At 38.5% G+C, this 12,679-nt stretch overlaps 1 protein-coding gene and 1 pseudogene across 9 annotated transcripts in view; both read right to left on the bottom strand.

Moving 5' to 3' along the window:
• FAM13A (family with sequence similarity 13 member A) overlaps nt 1-12,679 on the bottom strand; it is a 354,033-nt gene that overhangs the window by 66,374 nt on the left and 274,980 nt on the right. For all 9 annotated transcript variants that reach the window (XR_016393409.1, XM_089912479.1, XM_022582319.3 and 6 more), the window contains one exon: nt 318-359. Coding sequence is in view for 8 of the 9 variants with exons in the window: in XM_089912479.1 (XP_089768605.1) it covers nt 318-359 (42 nt within the window). In the remaining variant the exon portion in view is untranslated. The remainder of the gene's footprint in view (nt 1-317; nt 360-12,679) is intronic.
• LOC149749239 (protein BTG1 pseudogene) lies at nt 366-12,649 on the bottom strand (annotated as a pseudogene).

The following is a 12,679-nucleotide window of genomic DNA, read 5'->3' as shown; positions in this document are numbered from 1 at the left end:
TTCGTGTTTCCACCTTTAACGGCAAGACACCTCCCAACGCACACAGACCGCTTTGCACGTACTAACTGACACGATTTCGACTAAAATAAACAGAAAATCTCATATGTTCACACGGCTGAGGGGTCTCCAGTCACACACCCACACAGAAGCTCAAACGGGAACACTTCTTATTTGGTCTTCTCCTCTGGGTGGTTTTAAAAATCATCATTCGTTGTTTATTATATTAATCTTCTAACGCTATACACCATTAGAAAAGCTTTTTTACTGTTTAATACATGAGAGGAGGGGGAAAAAAGCCCAAAATCCGTATCACTTACTCTCCCGTTGCCGACACATTGCTGACTTGGGATACGTGGGCACTGTAGAAAAGAAGCAAAAGAAAGGAAGCCAGGTTAGACACAGGACCAGAGAGTGCGAATCCAACATGTGAGGGCATCCTGGGCTGAAAGTATTAGCCCTGAATGACCCTCACATGACATTTAATTACCCACTGACCGACGCTGATTTTTACTTGTCTCTAGATTAGAGATGGCCCTGGGTGCATATTCCCAAACAGCTTCTTTTCTCCATGTTAAGATGTCCATGATGGATAGTTTCAAAGGTGACCCCTGAAAACCATTTCTGCCTCTCAGACTACTGCCATGGCCCTAGTCTGGGGTCTTTGAATTTTCCCCAAATGTTAATACGACTGCTGCCCACTGCTTTCCTGCTACCAACTGCCCCGTCTCTGCTCTCTGCAGCCCAAGTCTGTTCCCTCCTGCCCCACTCCCTCCAGACCTGCAGACAGAAGCATCTTCCTAAAACTGCTCTGAACATGGAGCGGGGGCCGTAGGGGACAGAGAACGAGGAACAAACACTGTTTTCTACATGACTCTATCTGAGCCACATTTTCTGCCTAAGTTCCTCAAGATGGAAAATACCTCAAGCTCTATAATGTTTCATCTTAACACCTAATTTATAGCCCTTTTATCGAGCATTTATAAACTTCCTCTAACTTTCCCATTTTCTCCAAAGCCTGAATTCCTTCTAAAGTATTAAAAAGTAGTCAGTAAAAAAAAAAAAGTAGTCCATATAAAACGGAATGGTGGAATGAGAGAACACTACCTGATTAGCACGCTTCAGAACTTCACCCTTTTGCCCCCATTCTACTTGCACATAAGCACAGTGTGGGTCGAGGCTGGCTTCTGTTTTAACCATATCAGTGTGAGTACTTTCTTACATTCTGCCCTGTAGTGCTTAACTGGCTTCTAAGTCAAGATTCAAAAGTATCTATGTTGAAAATGAGATTAAAAACAAATCTTCAGTGCATGTCAAACTACCGTTTTGCCTAATCTAACAGTTCTCCCATTTTTACTTTCTTCTTTGTAGAAGACACCTGAAGAAAACAAAAGCTGCTAATGACCAATACTGATGGTTGCCTGTCAATCACTCAAGCATCCTCAATTATACTACAGAATTCTCAGCATGTGAATGTGTTGCTTTGGAATCATCTGTCGAGCTTTTCTTCCGTGTACGTGTATATGTGTATCTCATCCCTTTCCACTTAGAACCTAAGTGCTTCAAGGGATTGTATAATATTCCTCATTTTCTTTCATGACAATACCTACGAATACCACCAGCACATACGCATTATCCCAGAGGTGATCAACAGACACTCACTCTTTAACCCCAGAGAATTCCTTTAGCTAAAGCTGTAGCTCTTTGTCATGGTCACAAACCACAGCCAAGTCCCAGAAAAACTGCATAAAAGAGTGCTGTTGTTCACAAGGGAAACATATGAGAAGAATCTTCATTAATAAGTGAATGAACAAATAAATAAACCCGAATGCTTACTGAGTGCTATGTTTCAGACATTGTGCTTGGTATTGTTTACATAGCTTTTCTCATTTACTGTTTACAATAACCCCATGAAGTAGGTACCATCGTTTTCTTTTCCCTATTTTCCAATGAAGAGGTTAGAGAGGTTAAGTAACTCACAGTCATAGAGCCAAGAAGCAGATGAGCTGAGATTGGAACCAAGAAAGTTTTAGCTTAGAGTCTAAGCGCCTAATCACTACACTCGACTTTTTGAATCCGTCACTCACGAGAAGAAACACTCACTAGAGTCATCTTCCTATACGGAGGCCTGGACTCAGGCATTTAACTTTGCTTTTAATTACAACCGTTTCTGCCTCACAATACCTGCTATTCATAGAGGTTCCCAGGTTACATAACCAACAATAAATCCTTTGCGGCTCTCTGTCCTTAGCTGGAACAGGCAGTCCCTGCTTTCGATGCCTGTGGCTCACTCTGTAAATTCAACACTGTATAATTAACTCCGGCACTCCATGTCTCACGCAGTTACACAACCTTGGTTTTGGGGGCAGGGGCCAATTTGAATAATGACTCCGGGAGAACATACAGGCGGGAAAAGAATGCAGAGCTGCTAGATACTAAAAACATTCCCAAGACGTATAAATATAATCAGCCAATCAGTCAGCCATGCCATCTCAGAATGAAGAGATACATTTCCTCTCCTCCCTTCTATACACTTTTGACCTGAACTTCTTTTTGCTTATTAAAAAGCACACACTGATATTTTTATGTTCCTTTTGGGGTGGGGTGGGGCGAAGGGAGGAGAAGATGAAAAAAGGCGAGGAAGAAAGAGACACGGAAATGACAACAAATGGGACCAGGTTCTGAGACTCCTAACTCTCTAACTCTCAAACTCTAATGTGCACCAGAATCACCCGGGATCTTGTTCACACACAGATTCTGATACAGTAGGTCTAGGTCTAGGAAAGGGGACCTGAGAGTTTGTATTTCTAACACATTCCCCAGTGATTCTGATGCTGTTGATTTGTGGAGGACATTGTTTAGCAAGGTTCCAAATTCCTGCAACTAAAATTCTTTTAGACTTCAGTGACTTAGATATCACAATTGCTGTTTTTAAAGATTCTAAGTTATGAAGGTATGATTTGGAAAACATATGCTAATTGGAATGAATAAAAGGCAATACATCAACATTTCCCTCAGAGCTTAAAGAAAAATGACCTGAGCCATCTAAATCAGTCTTAAAGAGCCTTTCTCAGAATGCAAAATAAATCAATAAATCAATAATAAGACTAAGTAATTAAACCATATTGATTTTTGTTAATACATTTATCTTAGGTCAAATTTATGATAAATTTATATTTTTGTGTTTTTGTAATAGGCCTTTGGAATTTTTGGTATTACTTAATGTGTCCATACTTCCATGCTTTTAAAACAGAATTTTTCTAAAGGAAGTATTCTTTTTTTTTTAAATGCCAAGAAACAATTTATTATAGAGAGAAGAAAAATCTCTCATCCAAAATACAGAAATCTGTACAACTCTGCCACAATCAATACACATGAACTGTACAAATTCACACCAGTTCATAATTTACCAAACAAACTATGACTAACAAGGTTCACAAAATAGATGGTGGTTTATGGAAAAGACTTTTACCCAATTAAGTACAAGAAAAGTTACAAACCAGACCTCCACTTTCTAAAAATAAGAAGTATACTCAGTCTTAGAAAACTACAAGCTAGCAAATGTACAGAGAGCTGGCTGGTGCTAACACCACACTTGAGATAGTGTCTTTTTAAGGGTCTTTCTCAAAGGCTGTTGCCACTGCAGATTCTGGTCACTTGCTACTTTCAAGGCCAAAAACACAATACAAGGTCTGACCATTTCCCCAGGTCATACTTACTAGTTTGTCTTATGTACATTTATATTTAAGAGCTAGGTAGAAGTCTTGTCATAAAATTTCCAGTACTACCACGTTTAAAATGTTGAGCTGCCCAAATGGATAACAACTTTAAGTGTCATAGTGCAAGTTCTACTGCAGAGAAAGGTTCTTTGAAATACAGATTTGCGTTCAAGGGACTGATGTAAAAATTTAGGCATCGTGTCTGGGAGAAACTGAAACCACCCTAGGACTTCTCTCCCTTGCAAATAAGGTGATCATTTACTTGGACTCACAGGCCATTAAATCATTGAAAGGTACTGTCCAAACTATGGCACTGTCACTTAAAAATTTTTTTTAGCACTCTATTTTGTGCCAGATCTTCACAGCTGTGACATGGTTTAAATTCCATAATCCATCCCCCAAGAGGCGCCCACCCAAAGCAAGTATCAAATTTATCCATCCATTATAAGATGGCCCATCCATAGACTATATCTTAACCTGATACAGTCATTATATTGTAGTGTTGGGAAGGGCTTGCTCTGTCCAAGAGAAGTTCCTCCTTACAGCTGATTCTGCTGTCTACCGTTTGCACGTTGGTCCTGTTGTGGGGGCTACCTCCTGCTGGTGAGGTTTCGTACAGCACACAGATGGAGCCATCCTCTCCAATTCTGTAGGACACTTCGTAAGGGTCAACCCAGAGTGTGAGTTCACTTGGGAGAAGCCTGCACAGCTCCTGACTGCTCAGTCCAATCGGCTGTGCTGCCTGTCCAAGAGAGGATCCATTTTATGGTTGATGGGAATACAACGGTAACCTGATCCCTTGCAGGGCTTTTCTGGGAACCAGTGATGTTTCTAATGTTCTGCCAGCAACTCCTGCAGGTTCTGGCGGAAGGACTGCAGCTGTCGCTCGCTCGTGAGCCCCTTGATGGGGAGGAATTTGGAGATGAAGGCCTCGTTGGCGGCCATCTTGCCTATCACGGTGTTGGCCCGGGGTTGGTCCGGGCTCCCTCACAGGTCTGAGGGCTGAGAGAGAGAGAGAGAGAGAGAGAGAGAGAGAGAGAGGGAGGGAGGGAGGGGCGGACGGCTACAATTTTTCTCCTTTCTTTATAGTAAAAAAGTTATTTTCGAGACAGGAGGTGGCCAGAGAGAGGAAGAGACGAGTGACCGCAGCCTGGTCACAGCGCCCGGACCTCCCAGGCCACGGCCGCCTACGGCTCTGCAGCCTCCGAAGCTCCCAACAGTTGCATTTCCAGCTCCGAGCGGCCTAAAGAAAGTATTCTGAAAAGAGAGTATTTTGCGTTGGGAATCAGAAACGTGAAGTTCTGGTCTTGGCTCTGCAGTTAATTAGCTGCAATCACAGTCAGATTGTTGGTTAGCTTGGCTGCTTTGGGCTGGTTTCTTCATACAGAAAATGAAAGACTTGGTTCATGATCTCTGTGATTTTCTTTTAGCTCTAAAAGTTTATGACTATCTCAGTTTCAAGTTTATTGCCCTAAAGTTTAATTCATTACAAAAGGTTATAACTGCATATTCAGTTTTATGACAGTGTCAGTCATAGTTAGGGTTTATCAGATACCAAAATAGCTTTGGTCAGGTATCCAATCACCTCCATAGTTCCTGTGGGATGTGCTTAACAATTCATCAATAACAAGATTTCTAAGAATATTTAATGTCAGAAATGGGCCTGCTTCCGTTGCTATAATCAGCTTATGGAGGTAATGTTAAGACACTAACAAAAAGACAATAAACAAATAAGCTAAAGTGAAAGATAATGATTTTCTTCATCTACACGTAGCTTGTTTTCTATCCCCTGCAGAGGGCTAAGAATAATGAATTTTTTCTCAGAGCACTTGACTGATTTGCTAAGAAAATCTCTTACTTATGCAGTATAAACACCTGAATATGGAAGAATTCATTTCCTAATGTTGATAAAGCAAGTATTCAAAACTAAAATGAATAAGCAGACTCAGCATTATGGTCAATTTCATTACCCAAGCCTACTTAAGTGATGATGCAAATGAATGCTCTCCTGGTACGGTCATTCAAAACAGATTCTAAACCTACTCTGAAATATATTCTATGACACAGTTAAATTGATTTAGTCTTTATTTCTATTAGCAAAACATTTCCATAAAGTGATTATGCTCAGCAATGTTAGTCTATAAAATGTGCACGTGATAAGATGCATAGAATGCCTGTTGACGAGTGATTCTCTTATTAGATCTCTTGATTTGACATAAAGAAGCCTTTCAAATCTACTGAAACCAGACATCTTGAAGAAGGATGTGTTCTCTTTCTTCTGTCCTCTTACTTCAGTATATTCTCTTTTCAGTGGTGTATAAAATGTTGCCCGTAAAATGTTGTTTTAGTAGGAACCATTAGATCTAACAGAATTATCCTTTTTCTCTAGAAGATAATATTTACATTCAAGTTTTTTAATGAGTAAGAATTTAAAAGCCAATTATGTGATGCTTGTTTAAGCCTCAGGATGAGGATCCAGTAACTAATCATCAAACCAGAATGAAGCTCTTAATTTGTCTATTTAACAGAATACGGTATTTTTAGTATCATCTTAAAATACTGAAAGTTGATACACAGTGTCAACATTATAAGATGACTGTACCACTATTTCCTTGTAACTGTATAATGAATTTGGAAATGAAAACATTTTCATGATTTTAGTTCAATTCTCTACAGTGCCATAAAACAAATACACTCAGTCCTCAATATTTATTCACTTTGCTTTAACTTTTAGTTATGATTATCACATGCAGAAATTTTAGGGAGCATTTACAGGTATTTAGATTTTGACAAAAAATATTTATCCCCACATATTTTTATCGAAACTCACACATACTATTCCTTTAAGTATTAGGACTGATTTGAAGAAATGAATTATTCTTCATTCCTGTATCTTGATACTGTATTAAATATTTTCTAACAAATTAAACTGAGCCCATCAAAATGTCAAAATACATTTTGTACAGCTTCTTTAGGGCCCTAATTATGGGAGTTATCAGTTTCATATGTTTAGAATGTTTTACATAAAAAGAAATTCAGAGGTTTATTTTAGTTTTTAGACTAAGGTCTTTATAAAGCAAAATTGAGAAATGAAATGGAGAGGTGACTACATATACTATATCCATTTATAGATGAGGAAATTGAGGTTCCGAGAGGTTTAGTATCTCACTCAAGTTTACACAGCTCTGATTCCATCTCATGTAATCTGGCTTCAGATATGTCCTTAATAAAAACATAATCCTTATTCTCAAATAATGCTGCTATTCACATAAATCTTTGGCTGCACATCTATTTCTTTTCTTAGAACAGATTATTAAAAGTACTTTTTGCATTCACATGGAAATTTCTTCTCAAAATTTATGCTTTCCAGAAAACCTTTTATTTCATCTAGGTTTTCATGTTTATTAGCATAAAATTGCATGAAGTATTTTTAAAAACTACTATACCCCTCACAGCAAACTTCACTTCTGATTATTAGTATTGTCCCTTTTTTTTTTCCTTAAGGTTTTCTTTTTTATTATTTTCATTTTTACTCTCAAAGAATGAGTTCCTGGATTCAAACATGAGTTCTGTTATTTTTATGTTTTCTTTTATTATTATTAAATCCTTTTGGGTTTCCAAGAAGTTGCTTTTCTTCCTTTTTAAAACTTCTTATTCTGAATGTGTGGCTCGTTTACTTTCAGTCTTTTTAAGAAGGTGAAGTTACCTCTTAAAAAGAGTCTAGATCTCATTCCACAAATTTTTATATGTACTTTTCCTCTTTTTCTTCCAAATAGTCTGTTTCTATTTCTTATTTGAATTTCTTCTTCCCTTTAGGAGAGTTTTCATTGGTTGATTGGAAATTTTTTGTTATTAATTACACTGTCGTTAGAAGACACAACTTAATATTTCTACTCTTCAAGAACTTTTAGAGATAGCTGAGTAATCTTTTAGAAAGTAGCAGGAATGCTTAAGCCCTATTTGTAGGTTGTAAAGTTTAGTGTATGTGATGCTCCTATATTTTAAATCTTATTACTTTTATTAAATTCTCAGCGCTATTCATAATTTTTTGTTATAGACATATTGTGGTATATGTAAGTTCTATACTTCAAATGTGTTTGCATGTTTATCCTTGTTAACTTAAGGGTTTAAATTTATATGATTTGATACAATGCTAGTTTATACATACTTATTATTTTAACCTTTATATTTTTAGTATGGATTTTACCCAATAAAGTCTAGGTTTGTCCTGTTCAATGGATTTGGCTTTAAACTCTAGTTGTTCTGGTATTGATATTGCTATCTCTGCTTTCTTTCTGTTCATATTTATCAGAGATAAATCCTATATTATTAACCTTTCTGTGCTATTTTGTTTTAGGCATAGCTCTTTTGAGCAAAACATAGCTCAAGCAGTCATTTAAAAAAATTACTTTTAGCTTTTATCAAAGAATTTAATCCATTTACACTTATTGTCATAGCTGATACGTTTTTTCTAGTTTTATGTTTTTGCTTTATGTTTTATAATTTTGGAGCTTCCTTTTCCTTTGATTTCTGTCTTTGCTCTTATCTTCTGAGGTGATTTGGGATATACGAGTCCTATGCACAATTCTACTAGTTGTTGCCTCTACAACCCATACATCTGTGACTATTAAAACTGAAACAAAAACCCAAAAATCAAACCACCAAAAAAAAAAAAACCCTGAAACACTTGATGCCTGCTTCTACTCTCCTACCTTCCATGCAAGATAAGAAATTTAGAATTTCATTACTTTCTTTGGCCCTCCACTAATAATTATAATCAGGTTTCTACTTCTTAATTAAAAAAATATTTTGGGGGATTCACCTCTCAATTAGCTGGGTATATATTAACACTGATTTCTACTTCTATTTCTATTAGTATGGTTTTCTCCTTAGAATCATAATTTTCATGTTGGCTTTCTGATCTCTGACTTTCATATCTAACATTATTTCTCTCACAGCTTTTTCTTTACCCTTTATATTTTGGGAGAGCTTCTCAAGTTTCTCTCTCATCATGTACTTGTTTTATTTTAAATACTTTCTGCTCTTTACTGCTTTCCAAAGTTTAAAAAATCTCTGCAAATACGTTTCTAGGCTTCTCTTTCCCTCATTTCAGCTGTTCTTGTGTGTCTCTAGCCTTTTAATTCTCAACTTATTCTCTCCTTACAGGTTCCTACTCATATTTCAAAGAGGCTGGTTATGTCCTTGAGCATTTTTGGAGAAGATTAGCACATATTACTTCTCAAGTTTTCCTCTGAATCATACAAAAAACAGTTTTCTGAAACTGTTTCTACTCTGAGTCCTCAGAGCAAGTCATCCTTTCCCCTAGCTTGTAATTTCTCTTTATAGGTCCCAAATAGTTCTTTGTGTTTAGGGGTTCGTCAGGGGGAACAATCAATTCAGGCAGAGCCATTATCAAAAACCTGGCTGGGGGCTTCCCTGGTGGTGCAGCGGTTGAGAGTCCGCCTGCCGATGCAGGGGACATGGGTTCGTGCCCCGGTCCGGGAAGATCCCACACGCTGCAGAGCGGCTGGGCCCATGAGCCATAGCCGCTGAGCCTGCGCGTCCGGAGCCTGTGCTCCGCAATGGGAGAGGCCACAACAGTGAGAGGCCCGCTTACCGCAAAAAAAAAAAAAAAGAACCCTACTCCCAGTGGAAATAACCACAGAAATCAAAACCTGGGCTTGGCAACACCGAAGACTTAGATAAATAGAAGTAGAACTAGCAACAGATCCCAACCAGATCTGACTGGATGCCACCAAAAGAATTCAGACAACAGGCTGCATGTGACACAGAAGAAAACCTACTGCAAGCTGCTTTCACGCTAATCTGAGCAACTGAGGTAGGGGCTCCTTTTCTGGGATTCCAGTCTAGACTAGGAAAGAGGCCAGGGTGTGGGCATCTTTGCCAATCATGTTCTGCACCCTTAGCACGCAGGTTCGTGTTTATTTGCGGCAATCTCACTAAGGGTTTGGTATAACCGGTCCTTCCCTTTCATTCCCTTAATCACTTCAACAGGGCGGGTAATCTCTAATGAGCATCTGGGGAACAATGACACCTACTGTTTGAGCTACTGTAGCTGCAATAAACTTGCCACATGGGATGGTGGCAGGTGTAGATTTGTAGCTACTATTTCTTTCCTTTGCAAAAAAGGACAAATGGCTCTATGGTGAATTAGGTTAGGTTGGAGAAGTACTGGAATTAAAGAAGACAGAGTTCTTATCACAGAAGACTATTCATCTAGAATGAGAACATCTGAGTGCATGTCTATTTATAAGAGGCCTACCTTACTACAGAAAAGCCTGAAGGCAGTGGAAACGTACAGTAGGCTAACACGTGGTTCAGCCGTAGATATCAGAATAGCAATCACAGAAACCGCAATTCTACAGGGTGAACGGTGGAGCAAGGTAATGACCGAAATGGCCCCTCTCAGTCTCTGTTCCTGTAACCGACCTCCCTACCCCCAGCCACAGGAAGGTCCTGGAACCTCCACTAGTGCACTGCAGCCTCTTGGTATGCTCTGCATCTCTACTCCAGACACAGACCCTCTCTTGCTGTTATAAATAATGCACCTTGTCTCCACTCCAATTGCTCGATGCCTGTCTGATCTACTGTATCTGAGTTCCTTTATAGAGCAGCTATTCTCCTTCCTCTGAAATGGGAGGCCTGCTTTGCCCTCATCCTCTCTCTGTTTTGATTTGGTCTACATGAAGACTGCCCACTCCCAAACTTGCAGCCACTGAGATTTGCCATTCTACCTTATGTCGGACATCTCAGAATAAACCACAAAACGGAATACCCCTCCGTTCAATACCCCGTCTCCTCCGCCTGGCTGCCTGTGGCTGAATCTACTTCTGGTGAATACCCACCTCAGATGGGTCTCATCTCTTGATTGGGCCTTTCCTCCCCTGAAAAACCTGACCAATTAACACTGTCGATACATAATATTTAGTATTCAATATCCTTAGCCAGGGAAGATACCATTTTGTCACTACCAATCATTTTTTACTTTTCAAAGGCACAGAAAAAATTATTTTGGATTTAAAAGAGCCAATTTAGTTTTTCATCATGTTAATAAATCATTATGAAATTCATTAGTCATGTAATGACTCCCCTTTTCTAACACTGCAGCAAAGGAATTGTAATAAAGTTGGAGGGAAAGGAATAGAAGACAAGGACATTACAAAAATTTATTTAAAATGTTTAAGCACTCATTTGCTCTTACTAGAGGTAGTGCAAAAAAAAAACGCACTGATTTATACATTAAATTATCAGTGGACATGTTTCTGATTCTAGTCCCAAAATCTAGAACTTAGTCATAATTAACAATCATGTTTTCCTTTTTTTACTTGAATTCTGAACACTAGATTAACTCAAGAAAAGTCAATCTCAAACCAGCCATGCAAATAATTTAAAAAAAACAGTTCATGTTTTATCAATAGATTCTCCCTATTTCATGTCAAGTGGGTAAGAAAAAAAGCTAAATTAACTTGTACCAACCTAATTCTTACATAATTTTTAAATTATCATGTAATTGTACTGGTTGGCAGGAAACCAGGACGAATCAAATGGACCACCATGTTGTCTCAAACTGAAACCTCAGATGTTCCCTGCCTTGCCACAAAGTGATTACGCAACAAGCTTCAAGTAGCTAAAGGGCAGAGCACTACTGCAAACCAGTTACTTGGCCAAGCCTGACTCCCTATGACACATTTCGGAACTGTGGTGGTTGAATTAAAGTCTAAATCTAACACTGAGACTATTGCAACAAATCAGCCTCAGAAACAAACAAAGTATTTATGTGATACCCTGACACTGCTTTTTTTTTTTTTAACATCATTATTGGAGTATAATTGCTTTACAATGGTGTCTTAGTTTCTGCTGTATAACAAGGTGAATCAGCTATACATATACCTATGTCCCCATATCCCCTCCCTCTTGTATCTCCCTCCCTCCCACCCTCCCTATCCCACCCCTCTAGGTGTTCACAAAGCACTGAGCTGATCTCCCTGTGCTATGCGGCTGCTTCCCACTAGCTATCTAGTTTACATTTGGTAGTGTATATATGTCCATGCCACTCTCTCACTTTGTCCCAGCTTACCCTTCCCCCTCCCTGTGTCCTCAAGTCCATTCTCTAGTAGGTCTGTGTCTTTATTCCCATCCTGCCCCTAGGTTCTTCATGACCTTTTTTTTTTTTTAGATTCCATATATATGCATTAGCATACAGTATTTGTTTTTCTCTTTCTGACTTACTTCACTCTGTATGACAGACTCTAGGTCCATCCACCTCACTACAAATAACTCAATTTTGTTTCTTTTTATGGCTGAGTAATATTCCATTGCATATATGCTCCACATCTTCTTTATCCATTCATCTGTCGATGGACACTTAGGTTGCTTCCATGTCCTGGCTATTGTAAATAGAGCTGCAATGAACATTGTGGTACATGACTCTTTTTGAATTACAGTTTTCTCAGGGTATATGCCCAGTAGTGGGATTGCTGGGTGGTATGGTAGTTCTATTTTTAGTTTTTTAAGGAACCTCCATACTGTTCTCATAGTGGCTGTATCAATTTACATTCCCACCAACAGTGCAAGAGGGTTCCCTTTTCTCCACACCGGACGCTGCTTTTTAAAAAGTAGAATTCAAAATTGAGGAAAGGTTAAAAGAAAAACAAAAAAAAACTTCAGCAATTTAAACTTGAATTTATATGGTCATATTACTTTCAAATATAGTTTCTAAGCCTCTGAAGTGGGTAGGTAGTGAGGAAAGAAATGCAGCAAGTAAGAAAAGCCTGGTTCCAGGTTATTACTGATACCTAAGTGGGATGGTTCACTGAAAAATCACATCAATACAACAACTTCTTAGTCTGGAGGGAAGTGATCTCATCTAACATCTACTTTGATGTAAACTTACCTGTTTTAAGAGTTGTCATTCTGGCTTTATAAACTTTAGAAAATAATCC

Source organism: Delphinapterus leucas, chromosome 5, assembly GCF_059928025.1.
Source record: "Delphinapterus leucas isolate spDelLeu-1000000601 "Yukka" chromosome 5, BTC_Dleu_Yukka2, whole genome shotgun sequence".
Lineage (NCBI taxonomy): Eukaryota > Metazoa > Chordata > Mammalia > Artiodactyla > Monodontidae > Delphinapterus > Delphinapterus leucas.
Note: the sequence above shows the minus strand (reverse complement) of the source record. Positions and strands in the feature narration are given on the sequence as shown.